Source organism: Dipodomys ordii, unplaced genomic scaffold, assembly GCF_000151885.1.
Source record: "Dipodomys ordii isolate 6190 unplaced genomic scaffold, Dord_2.0 Scaffold19, whole genome shotgun sequence".
NCBI lineage: Eukaryota > Metazoa > Chordata > Mammalia > Rodentia > Heteromyidae > Dipodomys > Dipodomys ordii.
The window spans coordinates 5,957,540-5,975,937 of record NW_012267235.1 but is presented as its reverse complement, the minus strand read 5'-3'; the positions used below and the strand labels follow the sequence as shown (position 1 = coordinate 5,975,937).

Sequence of the window (18,398 nt, the reverse complement as noted above, 5' to 3'; positions counted from 1 at the left end):
ACATCGCAAAACAATTGCTAAAATTAAGTTTGCTAGTGGCTAACAGCTGATCTAGTCTGCTGCTGCTGCTGCACACACACACACACACACACACACACACACACACACCTGTCCGCTTAGTGACAGAACACTTTTTTCCTATATTGAAGACAACCTTCCTTAGCTCTCAGTCCCCAAGTGGGTCAGGTGAGTTCTCTCTAAATGCTTAGGGATTCCCAGAGTTTTGTGGAGGAATGCCACAAAATACCACAGGGCCATCCCAGGCCCTGCCTTTCTGGCCTGCTCTGCCAGTCAGAGGCTCCCTGTGGATCACAGGGTTATTTTAAGGATCATGTAAGCTGTGGAGGAGTTGGGGAACCACTGACAGTGAGGTTTCCTGGAGCACTAGGGAACCCCCCTTCAACATACACACAACAGCTCAGGTTTACTATGGAAGACTTCCTAATTCCCCTTTGCCCCCAGCACCATCAGAGGCAGGGACAGGTGAGGGGATTGGGAAGCAGAGGAGAGGATGGAGGGGATAAAGAGGATTTTATCACACATTACTCTTCAGGATCTGTGGGACTCCCGCTGCATTAGAAAGTAGGAAAAGGGGCCAGACACTGGTGGCTCATGCCTCTAATCCTAGCTACTCAGAAGACTGAGATCTGAGGATTGTGGTTCAAAGCCAGTCCACACAGGAAAGTCCCTGAGACTCTTGTCTCCAGTTAACCACCAGAAAACCAGAAGTAGAGCTGAGGCTCAGACTGGAGGAGTACTAGCTTTGAGCAGAAGAACTCATGGACAGAGCCCAGGCCCTGAGTTCAAGTCTCATGGCTGACCAAAGAAAAAGTGCTAAAAGTTGTCTTTGCCCCCTAAGCTCCTCTCCATGGCACCACAGACCTGGAATATGGCGTAGTCACTCATAGAGCACCATAAGAAAACTGAAGCTTAGTGGCATGGTCATTTGGAGATGAGGGATGTGCTTTGGAGCCAAACTGGTGTTTATGAGATGCTAAGGCTACCTCACAGCTGAGGAAGGATATCTTCGACGCAACAGCAGAGCCACATCCTTGTTACATTCCTTTCCTTTCCCAAGACTATTGGGTCCCTTCTCCCCGAACTTTCCTCTCCTTTAGTGCCCAGACAGGCTCATTGGTCAAGGGTCAGTGCCAGGTTGGGTGCGGCTGCCCGGTGACTCCTGGGAAGTGGAGTGATGTCAGCCCCTGCTTCCCTTTCCTTCCTTTCCCTTCCCATCTTTTCCCCTCCCCAGGCTCCACTCCTGTCACAGCTTCCCACCTAAGACCTTGGATCCTCAGGGCTCAGAGTCTGTGCTGGCTAAAGCTCAGGACATGGACTTGTGGCGAACTCTAGGCTGTCTGGGATGGACAATCTGGGTCAGCAGTGGCTCAGTAGCCATTCCCTTGGTGAAGGGACATGGCTGATCCTACAGTTCTGGGCTGGCTCCTTTCCAGCAATGTGTGGGCAGATGTTGGAGAGAAGCGTTGTTGTTTCCCCTCTGCTGCACAGGGGAAGTAGGGGAAGGTAGAATCAGGGATCGTGGCAGAAGCTGGTATAGGATGGTGGTCAGGATGAAACTTCCTAAGTAGGAGTGTCTTTTGCAGCGCTATTTCCCCTGGGAGTCACAAAACAATTAAGGAAATCAGCTCTGTGACCACAACATGAGAAACACAAGTGGAAGAAGCTGCTTCCATGTGGGGTTTGGGAAGTAGCCTAGCCTAAGCATCTCCTTTGCAGTCCTGACTTTTTGAAACCACATAAGATAATAAGCATTTGATGTTTTCCTCTGCTCAGTTTGGGATCATCTGAGATGTCGCAATAGATGGATAATAAATAGCTTTCAGGCCTTTACTCAAATGCTCTTTTCTCAGTGAGTCCTATTAAAATGTCAGCTTCTTCATAATATATTCTTTATCTCCCTCCCCTGCTTTATTCTCTTTGGCATGTACTAACATTGGAGTCGACTAGTTTCCATCTTTATTATGTGTTCCCTGGTCTAACTCCTCCCCACCCCCAATGCACATTCTAAAATGAGAAGAGAATCTAGAACTTTTCAACATTTATTTAAAAGTAGAATGGTGGAAGTGGTGCTGTGGTTCAAAGTGATAGCGTGCTAGCTTTGAGCAAAAAAGCTCAAGGATAGTGTATAGGCCCTGAGTTCAAGCCCCATAACTGTTCAAGATAAAAAAAAAAAGTAGAAAGGCATAATGCCCACTAGAATTGAAGCTGAGGGAAAGGAGGGAATATTTAACTATTATCTTCTCTGCAGTACCTTACCTTCATGTCCAGAACAGCCCAAGATACACAATGGGCCTTCAAATTCATTGAATGAATAATAACATTACCTCTGAGGATAGTTCTCAAGTAGAGATTTTAAACAGCACTTTTCTTTCTGTTTCTTTCTTTTCTATAGTTCAAGCACTACAACATAGAGCCTGGTAGGACCTGTCTAATCCACAAGTCGTAGCTTCTATTGTCACACAAAGACTCAGAAATGCCATTTCTCACAATGGCCTCAGTTTCTTATCTTACAGTGGAAAAGATAGCACATATTTATTTCTTAGTTTTCGTTCTATTTGTGTGTGTGTGTGTGTGTGTGTGTGTGTGTGTGTGTGTGTGTGTGTGTGTGTGTGTGTGTGTGTGTGTGTTGGTCCTGGAGCTTGAACTCAGGGCCTGGGTGCTGAGCTTTTTTTGCTTCAGGCTGGAACTCTACCATGTGCACCATACCTTCGGTCCCAGCTTTTTTTTTGCTGGTTAACTGGAGGTAAGACTCTCACAGACTTTCTTGCCTGGGCTGGCTTTGAAACCACAATCCTCAGATCTCAGCCTTCTGAGTAACTAAGGATTATAAGCCTGAGCCACCAGCCCTTGGCAATCATCATAATTTTAAAGACAGATTTCTGTGCTTTGAAACTCAGATTTACATAGCTTTCAGCTTCTCCACTGCCCTCTCTTTTCACAGGTTTTGCTCTAGGGACAGTCATTGTAAACCACAGACAGAGGCCTGGCTTGTTCCAGAATCCTCCCATCCTGGCCTGGCTTCTGTTTCCATCCTGACTCTTGGCTTTGGTAGTGAGGATAGCAAACTCACTGCATCCAGGCCCCATCATTTGTGCACATCTGGCTGCCCTGGTTTCAGTGGACAAGGACTGGAGGAAGTTATCACCATTAAGAAAGAATGCTGTGGGTCAGCTGGGTTGGGGGTGGGGGGGTGACCCAAGGCCATCTGTGTCCTTCTACCCTGAGCTCAGCCCACGTGGAGTCCGGGTGGCCATCACCCCAGATGACCTTGGGCCCCAGGGATGGAAGCTTAGAAAATACAAAAGGGCCTTAGTTCAGGGCAACTCAGGCTCCAAGCTACCCCTTCAAGTCTCATCCTGGCTTGATCCAAGAGCCTAGTACATTGTAAGTAGGTCAGAGAATCTTCCATGGGAAAAGGCCTGGAAATGGCCTTCTTTCTGTGGGTGGTATGGTCATCAGTGGGACGGGTCCTGCTGCTGGTGAGGTCACCTACCCAGAGCCATAGGTCTTGGCCTAGCCTGGCCTGGCCTGGCTCGGTTCCATCCCTGCTTCAGGTTTGATTTTGTGTCCTAGCCAAGCCTCAGAGATCAACTGGACTGAGCCCTTTAGGCCAGCTGCAAGGTGGGGTAGGGCATATAGCACTTACTGGAATTCTACCTTCTGGGGTCTAGAGGTAACCCAGGCTAGCTAGTACAGGGACAGAAGTCCCATGGATGACAATGTTCTGCCCACAGCAGTGTTGCTGTCACTCGGATTTTCTTCTTTTTCTTTTCCTGCACCGGGATGGGATAACTTTTGTTTTGTTTTGCCAGTGACATAGGGATCTCACTACCTGTCTCAGGCTGGTCTCAAACTCACAATCCTCCTGCCTCAGCCTCCCAAGTGCTTGCCAGCCGGCTTGGCAAGCAAAAGTATTGTTTTTAATTACTAGATAATTTGTTTTATTACTAGATAATTCATGGCATTGAAGTGGGGAAAGTCAAGCTGGAGGACAAGAACAGAAGTATGGTGCTGGATTTATCTCTTATGGGATGTTTAGCTGAGTTTGGAGGAGGGAGAGGGGACCAGGCAGAAGAAGCAGTCATAGGTTGAACACTGGGAAAATCAAGGAAGGTTTCTGCATCTCACAACCCCAAGGGAGAAGAGCTCTTTCTTTTTTTGACAGCTCTTAGACCAAGTCTCCTTCTTGTGTACTTTAGAACCTTCAGGTAGCAATGGGCATGTGGGAATGAATGCCAGTCGATGGCTGGGATCCTGGGACTAGACTTTGAAACCCCAGGGGCAGAAGCGGACAAGGGAGTGGGAGGGTGAGGTTGGGTCGGTAACAGCCCTGGGGATGTTTCAGAGGATCCCAGCCAGAAAGGCACCTTGCTCAGCCCATGGAGAAGACTTCCACCCCCACCTGCAAAGAGAAGCTGGCTATCTTGGAGATTGGTCGGGGGCTAGATGTGGGCAGGAAGCCGGGGTCCTGTGCAGCCGAGGTAAGGGAGGAAGGTGGCTGCGTGTCCCATTGGTCGCTGGGACACTCGGGGTTTCACCCTGTGGAATTCTCACTGTGGTTTTTCTTTTTCTTTGACCAGAGACCACCTGGGAACGCCCCAGCACTTCTCCTGGGATTTCAGCCAGCCCTGGCCCTCACAGGAGCTCTCTGCCTCCAACAGGTACCGTGCACTCATCAACTTTGGATATCAACTTTGGGTTCTATGCCCCTATCATGGGAAAGGCCTGAAAGCTGGCTTGGGGGTCCCATCAGCCAGAGCAGGAGGGCTCGGGCTGGATGAGGACCCTGAAGCTGTCTGCCTGGCAGCTTGGTGACACCCGGTGATGTGGCTGCAGCTCACGTGATGTCAGAATGAGGTCCCATAGCCCAGGTCCTGCCCGATATAGGGATGGAATGGCTCCATCCCTACACTGAGGATTAGAAGCTAAAAGGATATGGAGTTTTAGAGGGCAAACAGAATGTTCTAGAATTCTTGTGGAGGCTGTGAGTTCTTTGTCTGCAGAGGTCAGCACATGAGGCCTTTGAAGTAGACCTTCTTATTAGAGGTTTGTCTGCGATTCCTTAGAAGACAGCTAGTGCTGATGTGCCAGGAAGAAGGCTGTGGGACTTACCCTTTGGGAGATCTGCTGTGAATATATCATGGTGTAGGTCTAGTCTTCCCTGATATCTGCTTAAAACCCTCACTTGCTTGCTGTAGAGCCATGGAGCATGCTGCTTGACTTCATTCAGGGTTCTTCTCCCTGTGATTACTGATCTTCCTTACTCTACAGGGAGCTCCTTGAGGGTAGTAGTTGGGTTTTTCTTACTTAATGGACACTTGGGGGCCCACACAGAGCCTGGTTATATTGCTGAGTGTCACAAATGTCACAAGCACACTTGATGGGTCTCCCCTTTAGAAAGTGAACTTGGTGCCGAAGGGTAGCTGGGAATTTAACTGTGAACAAGTTAAGAGTGAGTGTGGTTATCCCACCTATAATTCCAGCCACTCTACTCAGCAGGCAGAGGTAGGAGGATCATCATCGAAGATGAACGCAAATCCTTATCTTAAAAAAACAAGGCATGAGGCCGGGGAGGCTGGGAAGGGATGGGAAGGGGAAACAAAGGAGGAGGCTACAATGCTTGATAAGAAATGTACTCATTATCTTGCCCATGTAATTGTAACCCCTCTGTACAATATTTTCACAATTAAAAAAAAAACAAGGCATGATTCAAGCAACAGAGCTCTAGTCTTGTAAGCATGAGGCCCTGAATTCATTATTATTCAAGTATTCAATTCCCACTGCTGCTGTCAAAATTTATCTGTATGTGTGTGCATGTGTGTGTGCATGCATGTATGTGTGTGTGTGCATACATCCAGAGAGAGAGAGAGAGAGAACTCAGCAGAAAGTCTAGCAGGACAAGGGTGAAGACACCAGCAGGAGAGGGAAGCCACCATCCTCAGCCTCTGGAGAGGAAGGAAAGTATCCTTATAAAGTTCTCGGAACAAAAAGTAGTCTGAAGATCTGAATCATTTCCCTGACACAGCACAGATAACCGCAGAACAAAAGTTGGTAAGAGATTCACCACGTGGTGCTCATTGTCAAAAAGCAGCTCATACCAGTGTGCTGTGAGGGATGGGAAAGTTGCTGGGAACTGGAAATGACAGTGACACAGTTCCCTAGGAGGAATCAAATGAGGTGACACTGGTGGTAGTGGGGGGAGGGGGTCTTAATGAAAGTTCTTCCATGTTTTAACTTTTTTTTTAAATTTTATTTGTGAAGATACTGTACAGAGGGGTTACAATTACATGGGCAGGATAATGCGTACATTTCTTACCAAATGTATGACATATGTTTCTTTTTACTAATAAAATTTTTTATAAAGGACTTCCCTATGCAAGAGGAAAATAAGTCCCATTTCCTGAGGAAATGGTGCAGCCTCAGACCAAGTCCCTGGAAATGTTCCCCTTCAGCCTTCCTAGCTACATGCTAGATGACCAGAGATAGTTCCAAGCACACAGCCTTTCCTTCTGCTGCTCCTGTTGCTGAGGCTGTTTTAACAATAGAGTTGCCAGCATGAATGATGGGAGGCGGGGACCCTGCTTTCTGGTTCATTCCAGACCAGCCAGCCAGATAAAGGGGGCAAAGCTCAACTGTCTTTTCTGGCCAGATGCTTTGTTCTTTCTCATTGAAGCTAAATATCAAAACTAAAGGATAAAGTAGTAACCACACTCTCTGGAGGAGCACTAAGTCCCCCCCTCACCCATCTAGCTCTACAAACAGTTTTCAGAAGGTGGAATTTTATTATGGAAAGAGAAATCGATGTGGCAAGAACACCAGGTTGCTTTAAAACTTGGCTCCTGTCCTCGGGCTTCAAGAGTTTGTGGACTGCTGTCCTGGGGACCCCTCGAGCACCTGGATCTTAGCCCGAACTATTGTGTTCCTGTTTCTGAGAAAGCCACAGAAATGGAGTGGCAGCCCCTTTTATTCCTAAATATGTCAACAGTGTTTCTCCATACTGGGGACATAGCCACAGATAGACAGGTACCATTTCTGGGGAGCTGAACAGAGAAGAACACAAGAAATGAGTCACATCCTCACATAGGAATGAAAGTGGGGCTGGGTGACAGAGGGTAACTAAGAGATCTGGGAAAGCCTCGTAGAAGAAATGACATCTATGTTCTTTTAAGGACAATTCCAAGATGGATGGGGGAATAAGAATGAGTTCTAGTCAGGGATCCGTTACCGCAAAGGCCCTGAGGCAGGAATAACATTAGAAGATTTAAACAGAAAGTGGACCTGTAGGTCTGGAGGATGAGGTTGGGACAAGCTGGAGAATGACAGGAGTTAAAAGACTGGAGTTAGTGCAAGCAGAGCCTGCCAAGCCAGGTAAGCCAGAGGCAAGTACTGCAGGGAATGGGTGGGGGCCAGGGAGGGGAAACAGGTGCTACTATATGCCAAGAGAGAAAAGGTGAAGGAAGGGCAGAGCAGGTTCATTACATGGCATTGACAGCCAGAGAGAGACAACGCTTCATTCCATCCTGTCTGTCTTTAGGGTATGGACATGAACTATAGGTTTAAAAGAACAAGGAACTAGAGGCAAGAGACAAAAGGTATGAAAAAACAGTCCCAAGACTGGTTAGGAGCAGCCTGGTTCTGGGGAAGTGGTTACGACAGCCAGGTCAGGATAAACAAGTCATTGATGCCTAGAAGGTAGTGAATCTTTTCTAGCTTCCAACGTGGTTGTGAAGTGATGACAGGAGCGAAGGGCTCAGCAGAGCAAAGGGCACAGATACAAAATGGAAGATGGGATGTTGAACTTTTATCCTGCCTTTATTTAATTCATGAGCCCATGTAAAGAGCCAGTATGTGTGTGTTTGTGCACGTGCATGCTTGTGCTTGCGCATATGCACACACACACACACACGTACACACATGCACACACACACACATACACACATATGCTGGTCCTGGGACTTGAACTCAGGGCCTAGGCAGTGCCCTGAGCTCTTATGCTCAGGGCAGTACACTATTATTGAGCCACAACTCCACTTCCAGCTTTTGGGTGGCTAATTGGCAGTAGGATTCTTGCTGACTTTGTCTGGGCCAGCTTTGAATCATGATACTCAGATATCAGCCTTCTGAGTAGCTTAGCTAAGATTACAGGTATGAGCCACCTGCACCTTCAGTACCCCTCATCAATTTCTCCTGTTGACATTCTATTGATTTGTCAAAATTAACATTATTCTACTAATGCAGTGTTTTTATTCTCATCTCATATTTTCCCATTAATTTTTTTAATCGATGATCCAATCCTGGAAGTCATATCACATTTAGGTTTTATTTAAATCTGATTTGTTTCTGTGTCCTTGGCCACCTGTGGCTATTGGCTACTCTGTCTTACTGAGCAGATGCAGGGAGGGGTTTTCTAATCCTCTAGGCTAAGAATCGGCATTGAACTTGTATTTGCATTTTCCCTCAGGATAGAGAAAACCTGTTATCTGCTGGAGGTTCCCTCGTAGGAGTGAAGCAAGGGTGTTTTGGGAAACTTGGCTTGGGATCTGGCTGTGTTCCACCTTAAGGATTGAGCCCAGCCAGGCATCATCCTTAGGCTTTTGGGAACCCAAATTAAAGGGGGAGACAACCAAAATCAGGGAGGTCCTGCCTGTCTGTAGGAGGATGAGGAACTAACCAGGAGTGCTGGAGCAGAGAGCTGTGTCTCCCCTACATGGAGGCTCATGGGAAGAGGCTGTAAACTCATAGCTTCACCTTGTCCACCTCTTCTTCCCAGATCCTTAAAGCCCTGGATGGCTCACCACTCCCATCCAGGACCACAAGGGGGACTGCCCCTCCTTACAGACTGAACTACTCACCAGGCCCAGAGTGGCTCCCACACCCCTAAAACAGACCTGCCTTGTTGACGTCAGGAGATGCCCTGGCACCCATTACTAGAAGGAGGCTTGAGTGGTCTTTTTTGGCTTGGTGTTCCTTTTGTTTGTTTGTTTTTGTTTGTTTGAGCAGTCTTGCCAAGTAGCCCAGGCTGAACTCAAAGTTGAGATCCTACTGCTTCTGCCTTCTAAGAGCTAGAATTCCAAGCATTCCTTTAGGAACCCACACTCCTGGGGGCCGAGGCTCCAGAGACTTTACAGAAACTTGTTTAACATTTGGCACCCCTGGAAAAAGAGCTTCTGTTTCCAGCCATTCACAGCCATAGGTGAAAAATGTCTTAGACAGCCAAGGCAGACAGTAGGAACCAGTAGTCCAGATAGAAACTTCTGCACTGTGCCCACTGTACCATCAGCATGCTGAGCTCAGAACTGACTCTGGCTTCCTTGACTTCAAGCCCTGTGTTCTTGCAGCCACAGCTGTCTTTCCCAAGGTAGGTTCTGACAGTCTTTGCTTTCCTGGCCCCACACGGGTCTGTCTCTGTGCTCACATGGAATGATGTGCAGTGCGGTCTTAGGAGGCTCTGGCTCACCAGTGGACAGATTTCATAACCTACTGTAAATATACAAATGTGAGTGATAGGGGCATTGGCCCCCAAGCTCTCTGTATCAAACAACCCTGGCCTTTCCTTCAATGCTTAATATTTCTAATAAATACTGCATAACTAAGGTTCTCAATAACACAGCTGAGGAAATAATGTATTCTACCTCATTTAATATATGATAGGAAGGGAGGGAAAAAGGAAAGAAGAGAAGGAAGGGAGGAAGGAAGGAAGGGAGAGAAGGGAAGGGAAGAGAAGATGGATGGATAACTGTAAATGGATGGAAAAACAAGGATGCATGAAGTGGATGGATGGATGGATGGATGGATAAAAGAATGGATAGATGGGTAGATAAGTGGGTGTTTGGGTATATGGGGGTGTGGCTGTGTGGATGGTAGGAAGAATGTCTGGAATTAGGTTTTGAATTAGGTGGAAAGATGATTTTAGATGGATAAATGGAAGAAAGGGTGGGTGAGTGGGTAATTGAACAGATAAGCAAGGAAGGATGATGAATAGGTTAGTAGATTGGTAAAAGAAAGGATAGATTTCAAGAACCATGGCTGAAAAGCCCCTGAGTTTCTTAACCTGAAAAAGAAAGAATCAGGCAAGGATTGGTTTTCCTGTATTGTTTGTATCCTCCAGGAAATAGGAATCTGGGAAGTGGGGTGCAGAGAATGAGGCTTTCTGTTGCAGGGGCCAGGCCTGTAAAGGGGAGGCAGAACTCTAGCAAGGAAGAATTCCACATGGCAGGTCTTTGGTGCTTGGTCTTGGCTAGCTTTTTTGTTCCTTCTCTCTACTTTTGTAGAAAGATATCTAGCTATCTGTCCCCTCCTCTTCCTATACATCTCCCAATCCCTATCTGACTGTGCATACAGCAACGTATGTGTGTGTTTATGTGTTTATGTGGACTTATGTGTTTATGTGGACTTACTAAACTTACTAGATAACATTTTGTTTCTCTCTTTTAAAGCTTAACCCCTTCCCCCACTGAGTTGAATATTTGACTTTTTTCTTCTATTCCCAACTTGAATCGGGTGTATGAGTGGTCCTTAAGCAACTTCACTTCCTGGCTTCCTAGAAGCCCCAGGCAACTCCACTCTGGGACTCGCGTGGTGAACGAGGCAGGAACCCAGTGCACTGGAAATGTCTGTTGCAAAGGCTCCTGGGCCAGGCTGCCAAGATCTCATGGGCCATCTCTGTCTCCATCTCCACTGCTAGGGTTTCTGAATGTGCCCGGGAGCCTGAGACAGAGTGTCAGAGGAGAGCTGCTGTGTAGGGAGAAATGGTTGAATGGAAAACTCGTCTTTCTTTCCCAGTAATTGTTTTGACATGAGTAGTAATTAGCCAACAGCTGACAGACCAGAACTGAAGAGAGAACAAGGGACTGGATTAGGGGCAGAATGCCCGTGCATGAGATGGGTCCTGGCTACTCTTAGCACACTGGGCTGTGAGCCTAGTGGGGCTGGGGCAGAAGCAGAAAGTGGCCTACTGAGGGTGCACTCTGAGGTCCTGAGAAGGGGAAGGAAGGGTCAGGAACACAGCTTTTGCCCTTCAGAGCAATCTTGCTTTTCAGCATCCCCAGAGAGAGAGAGACCATACCTGTTCAGGTAAAATCATGGCTGGCTTCATTTTTCATCATCAGACTGAATGGTGTGTTTTCTTTCCTTTTCTGTGGTGTCTTTATTTGATTTTTAGGCTGAGGGTCATGTTGACTCTGTGTATTGACTAGGAGACTTTCCACTTGTTTCTGGGCTGGGGGGACAGTTGCTGCCTGGGTATTCCTTTCTTGAGAATTTGAACAGATTTACCCATCATGCCAATCTGGGGCCAGAGCCCTTCGGTGGGGAGGTAGCTTTTCAGGTTTTACTCTTTGGCGGGCAATTCTTGTGTTCCTTGAAACCAATTTTTCACGATTTGATTGTCTTTGAAGGTTTGGCTTTCAATAGTACAGAATTTGGAACAAAACGTTAATGAATTTAATGAAATAACCCTGCTGTATTTATTGCACCAATGTATTTTTTCCTTGATTCTTAATTCTGACCATTTGTGGTCTCTCTTAAATTAGGCTGGCTCATCTCTTTTTCCTATTGTGGTTCCTATCCCTGCCCCCCCCATTCACCATTAATTGCTTAATTAATTAATTACTTAATTTCTGTTGATATTGCTTTCTTCTGTTTTTATTTGGTTTATTTCTAAGACCTTTTGCTAAAATCTGAGTTGAATCCATTTATTCCTGTTCTTCTGTGTTTAGTAAAAGGATAATTAAGACTATAGATTCTGCTTCCAGTATAATCAGGTTTTAACCTGTTTATACTGGTTAGCATTTCCTCTTATTGTTTTCTAGATACTGTCCAAAAATAGTCTTAGATTCTCCTTTAACCCTACATTATTTCTTAACTTTCTAAGTATTTGGGACCTGGAGATTGGGACCCTTGTATATATGTTTATTCTTTCATCATTAATCTCTATTTTTTATCTGTTTCTGGTTAAATAATGGGACTGAAGTTATTTATGACTTTCCCATTTATTGAAACTTTATATGTAGCTGAAATTTGGCCAGTTTTTAATGGTTCATGGTTTCTTGGATAAAGATGTCATCTTTGTGTATATTTAACACATCTAGCTCAGTCAGCCCTTTAAACTGAATTATTCAACTGGGCACTGGTAGCTCATAACTCTAATTCTAGCTACTTAGGAGGCTGAGATCTGAGGATCATTGTTCAAAGCCAGCAAAGGCAGGAAATTCTAAGAGACTCTTATCTCCCATTAACCAGAAAGAGAAAAAAGAAAAAAAGCTAGAAATGGAGCTGTGGCATTAGCTTTGAGCACATTAGAGCATTAGCCTTAAGCACAAAAAGCCCAGGTCCTGAGTTTAAGCCCCAGTACTGGCACAAAAGTTAATTAATTGAATTATTATTCATATCTTGTTCATCCTCATGCTTGTCTATCAACTAGTCCTAGGCCAAAAAAAAAGTACTGAGGTTTTGCATGATTGCCTTTAAACTTCCATTATATCTATTTTATCCATTTTAGTTACGTGTGACATTACATATATATAGTGGAATCATATAGTGGAATCACTAATGATGTCACAAAGCCATTCAAAAGGTTTCTGATTTTGGAGCATTGTGGATTTCAGACTTTTGAATGAGGGATGCTTAGTATATAGTTGCTGTTGCTTAGATACTTCCTCCTTTGCTTCCTGCCATGGGGCAGAGCTTTCTCAAGAAGAATTGGGGCATAGACATCAATTTGTGTGTCTCCTTCTAGTCCTGTGCATGGGGTCATGCTCTGGAATTCCTCCATGCCTGCTCTCCCAACCTCCAGTGCACAAGCCTGAGGTCCATGGGGACTAAATTTAGGGACAAAACAGCAGTCTCCTGTGCCTTCCCTTCCCATTTCTAGTGAAGTACCTTATAATACAGAGGCCCCCTTTTACAATTGTCACCTTGTCAGATCGTCGCTGTAACAAAGAAAGTGAAAAGTAGGGAAGAATTACCCCCACTTGACAGGCACAGAAGCTAAGGGGAAACATCGCCCTAACTTGGTGGAACCTTATACTGGACAAGAGCCAGGGAACAGCATGGTGCAAGCCCGGGGATAATGTCATCAGAAGCTTTCAGAGCTGGTCACTGGTGGCTCATACCTGTAATCCTAGCTAGAGCCCAGGCAGGAAAGACCATGGGACTTCTATCTTAAATGAACCAACAAAAAGCCAGAAATTAGCCGGGGATAGGTGGCTCATGCCTGTAATCCTAGCTACTCAGGAGGCCAGCCCAGGCAGAAAAGTCTGTGAGTCTCTCCAATGAACCACCAGAAAATAGGAAGTGGCGCTGGAGCTTAAGTGGTAGAGTGCATGCCTTGAACCTTGAGCTGAGAGACAGAGCCCAGGCCCAGAGTTCAAGCCCCACAACCAAAAAAAAAAAAGCCAGAAGTGGAGGAGTGGCTCAAGTTGATAAAGTACTACCCTTGAGGGAAAAAGCTAAAGTGGCAATGCCTAGGCCCTGAGTTCAAACCCTAGTAGCACAAAAGAAAAAGAAAAGGAAAGAAAAGAAGAAGAAGAGTCCGGGGGGCGGGGAGGGGCTTGAAGAGACCAAGGTGGGAGAGTTTATTCTGCAGAGAGCAGGGGGGGGGATGCTACAAATGAGGGTCTTCCCTGACCATAGGAGAGCGAGTTTACCTGAGTTCCCCAAATGGCACATGTTCCCTAGGGGTTGGACTCCTTTTTTTTTTTAACTTTCAGGAAAACTAGGACTCAGGAATCTGTATGATCACCAGTTGTGAATTGGCAGAACCAAGTTTTATGATAACTAGTAAACCCAGTGCTCTTTACTGCTCCACATCAGGAGCATCAACTTTTGAGCACTCACATGACATTCAGAAAGCTTTGGATGTGGAATCTTTGGATTAAGGATACATAACCTGTGCCAAGTCTATGCTAATATTTCATAATCCTAAGTCTCTGAAATCGGAAACCATTTTTTAATGAGCCAGGACTGTGGCTTGAACTCAGGACCTTGAGTTCTCATTTAGCTTTTTCTTTTTCCTCAGAATTTATGCTCTACCATGTGAGCTATACCTCTACCTCCAGCTTTTTGGTGGTTTAATTGGAGATAACAGTCTCATAGATTTGTCTGCCCAAGGCTGGCTTGGAACCACAATACTTAGATCTCAGCCTGGTGAGGACCTAGGATTGCAGACATGAACCACCAGCTCCTAGCTTTAGAATCGGAAACAATTTGGATCCCACGTATTTCGGAACACGGATGCTCAGCCTGGTAGCTACATCACAGTGCTCTGAGTTTGAACAGCCCAATTTGTTTACAAGGGCCACTGGACTCCAACAGCTTCTGCTTCTGCTAAACATTCCTGAGGAAAAAAACTTAACCCCTCAAGAATTTACTCCTCCTGATACTAGACATTAGGGAGAAATACCCAACCCATTTCTACCACTGCTGCTATTGATCCTTCCTCAGAGAGAGATGATGGCAGACACATGAGACCTCCCCATAGCCAGGGAGGAGGTGGGAGAAGGGACTCCCGTGGCGGAAGTCGAGGAGGCCTCTCTGGGCCCACTCAGCATCTGAGCCATGTCTCTGTCCCCGCAGTGAATGGATACCACGCATCAGGGACCCCAGCGCACCCTCCAGAGACTGCCCACATGAGTCTCCGAAAACCCACCGGTGATTCCCAGGTAAGGGGTCCCATTAGGGGAGGCAGGGGTAGAGCAGCTGTTGTGTAGGCCCAGGAAGGGCTTGTTAACAATGGGTACATCGGGAAGCCAGAGATTTCAACCCAGTTCTGCCTCAAGTAGAAAACCATTGGCTGAGTTCTAATGGGTGAGCATCAAAGGACTGTAGTAAGTTGGTTTTTCTGGAAATCCAGATTGGTTTGGAAAAAGGGCTGAGGGAGATGGGCTGACAGGAGAATCCAGGTTTCTACTGCTCAGGGTGGGAGTGCGGTAGACCTCTGTCCTTTTCTCTCCCCTTCTGGCCTACCCCTCGGCTTTCCCCTAAGCTTTCCCCAGAATGATACTGTTTTTTAATGCCAGTCCTCGAGCTTGAACTAAGGGCCTGGATACAGTCCCTGAGCATATTTTCTGGAACTCAGAGCCTAGATACTGCCTCTAGAGCTAAACCACTTGTGCCACAGCTCCATTCAGGCTTTTGGTGACAAATTAGTGATAAGAGTCTCACAGGCCTTCCTGCTTCAAACCACAATCCTCAGATCTTAGCCTCCTGAGTAGTTAGGATTACAGATGTAAGCCACTGACACCCAGACCAGAATGGTACTTGATTAAAACTTGGTCATCTCAGTGCTTAGCCTGCATAGGTATAGCTGTCAGACAGAACATCTGGGAAGATGTGCCGGCTCATTCTCCATCCTGGGTGACATTTGTGCCAGGGTGCAGGGCGGGCTATCAAGGTCTCTCCTGGATTGTGCACAAGACCACAGAGGCACATACCCGTTACATGATTAGACATGTTTCCACAATGGCGCAAGTCAGATTTCACCCCACACCATGATGCCATACCTCCTGGTTCTCCGATTATGTTCAGCACCTTCTAAGAAACTGAAGATTCATCTCACTGTGCTCACAGATGATCAAAAAGACACTTCCCATCTTGGTGGTACTGAGGTTTGAACTCAGACTTGCCCTTGCTACACAGGCATTCTGCTAGTTGGGCCACACCTCTAGCCCTTTTTGCTTTAGTTAATTTTCAGATAAGGTTTCATATATTGTCCTTGCTAGCCCAGACAGCCATCCTCTTACATAGATCTCAAAAACAACAGGTATTCCAGGCATGTACCACTCTACACAACCCAAGAAGAATTTCTTAATGAAACCACCAAACTCCACCACAGCCTTTTTTTGAAATCAAAATGCCAGCCTCCGGGGGTGATGATGCTAATGATAATAACAATGATAATTAATGATAACACTGATGATATTGCTGAGAATAATAGCTGTTTATGTAGTGGCTTTTGTGTTCCAGTCAGCAAAGACCCCTATGTTCTGTTAGTACCATCAATTAAAATGTGACATTCAACTTCAACAAAAGCAAGAGTGTCGACTTGCACATGTTTACTCGGTTATCCTCTTAGGAGACTGAGTATTGGTTGGACTCAGGTTCAGTTCAGTCAGGTCTGGCAGAGAATTTAGATATGAGTGTTAACAGGATGTATGCTGGGCCTCTTATTAAAGAGTCTAATCCAGGAACAGAACACATCGGATGTTTGTTTCAAGACTAGCAGGGACCAAACCTGAGTAATGAGGATCTAGGCTCAGTCAATAGTACACAGAGATGTGTCTGATCTCCTAGTCTCCTACTCATGTAACCGTTCCTAAGTCAGACCTGACTCAGTATGCTTCATTTTTGCCAAGTCCCAATGAACCTCTTTAAAAGCACAGCTTCTGTTGATCTATTAGAATGTCAGCTTACTGGTCATCTGACTTGAGGAGACATGTTTATGAAGACCTGAAACTCTTCTGCTAAGATTCAACCTCCACAAACCACACGGCTGCCCTGAGCATTGTAAGAAAGTGCTGGAAACAAGCTGTCCATTCATTCTTGCTTCCCTGCCGAAGCATGACCCTGAACTCCACAGAGCCGTTACTGAACCACTTTTTAAAAAATGTTGACGGGTGTAACTAACTGGCCAAATAGTGTATCATGAGTCTTTGACATGGGAAGGTCTTTTTCAGCATCTGCTTTTGGACCATGTTCAGGGATGGTGAATGGTATTCAAGGCTGCTCATTCAAGCGTCATTTATAACTGTACATTGTTGTCCAACAACGGGGGATGGGACCGTGGCCATGATGTCCATCCAGACAGTGGCATTATACAGCCATAAGAATGCATTTTTAAGCTTTATTTTCTTCAGAGCTGAAGACTGAACTCAGAGCCTTGTACTTGCTAGTCAAATGCTCTTCCATTGAGCCAAATCCCCAACCCCTCCTCCCCCAAAGAAAGTCATTCTTTAGGAGAAAATTTAATAATTTGGTGAAATGCTCATAGTTTAATATTGAGTAAGAAAAAAACAGAGACTATAGATAGCCTTATTTGGAAACAGGAGAACTCTGCTTATGTGTGAAGAAAAATGGGAGAAAAATAAGCCAGAGTATGTATGGTGGTACTAGTAGCGGGACTTGAATTCAAGGCCCAGTGTCTTGCCTTGGCTTTTTCGCTCTAAGGCTGGTGGTCTACCACTTGAGCCATAACTCCACTTCCAACTTGTTGGTCATTAATTGGAGATAAGAGTCTTATAGACATTTCCTAGCACAGACTGGCTTCACGTCATGACCCTCAGATCTCAGTCTTCTGAATAGCTAAGATTATAGGCGTGACCCACTGGTACATAGCATCATTCATGGAGGTACTATGTTTGCAATTACAGTTCTCCATCAGAGGACATTTTTGGGGTGTCTGTAGATATTGTGATCCTTACAACTAGGGAGTGCTTAACTGGAACATAGTGACTAGACACCAGGAATGTTGCTAAGTGTCTGGCAATAAACAGGACATCTCCCTGCAGCAGAGACTCACCCTGCCCGGAAAGATGAATTACATCGAGGTTGCAAAACCTTGGTCAAAGACCATGAGTAATTTTTTTTTCCTTTATTTTTTTCCTCCAGATTTTCTCAAATGAATGCATTTTGCTTTTACAGAAGATGGACAGAATTTTTTTAATTAAAATAAAAAAGCTGGAAGGGATGTACTAGTACTGGGGATTTAGAGAAGGCCAGCTCTGGAGACTAGTTCTGGAGAGACACTGGCTGCCTACACAGTAGCTCACTTGGATAATATTCTTAAATTTTTTTTCTTTTAATAAAAGTAACTTTTTAAAGTAATATTAGGAGGTGAATATATACATGTTTATTGATTCCCAGAACTGTAAGGTAAAATTTTAAAATTTTATTTTGTCTGGTACTGAGTCTGTCTCGGTTGGAACTCACGGCCTTATATTTGCTCAGATTGCTTGTTTGACTGTTATGCTACCATGACAGCCATTCCTCCAACCTGGCTTTTTGCAGGTTGTTTTAGAGATGGAGTTAGAGAAGGCTTTTATGCCCAGGCTAACTTTGAACCTCAGTCTTCTCCTCTCAGCTTTCTGGCTAGCTAAGATTGTAGGCAGAATCTACCAGCCATGGCTCAGAATATTATTCTTTTAGGCTGGTACCACTGGATAGAGAAGCTGCTCCTATCCCCACCCGCCTTTCCTAATGGTTTTAGGGCTTGAACTCAGGGCCTGCTCACTGCCCCTGAGCCTCTTTGTGCTCATGGCTAGCGCTCTGCCATTTGAGCCACAGTGGCACTTCTGGTGTTTGCGTGGTTAATTGGAGCTAAGAGTCTCATGGGGACCTTTCTGCCCAGGCTGGCTTCAAACTGTGATCCTCAGATCTCAAAC

At 45.6% G+C, this 18,398-nt stretch overlaps 1 protein-coding gene across 1 annotated transcript in view; it reads left to right on the top strand.

Annotated features, from left to right (window-relative positions):
* The window catches only part of Gas7 (growth arrest-specific 7), a 77,097-nt gene that overhangs the window by 23,535 nt on the left and 35,164 nt on the right, over positions 1-18,398 (top strand). The window contains exons 2-3 of the mRNA XM_013013103.1: positions 4,602-4,682; positions 14,596-14,681. Coding sequence (XP_012868557.1) covers positions 4,602-4,682; positions 14,596-14,681 — 167 coding nt within the window. The remainder of the gene's footprint in view (positions 1-4,601; positions 4,683-14,595; positions 14,682-18,398) is intronic.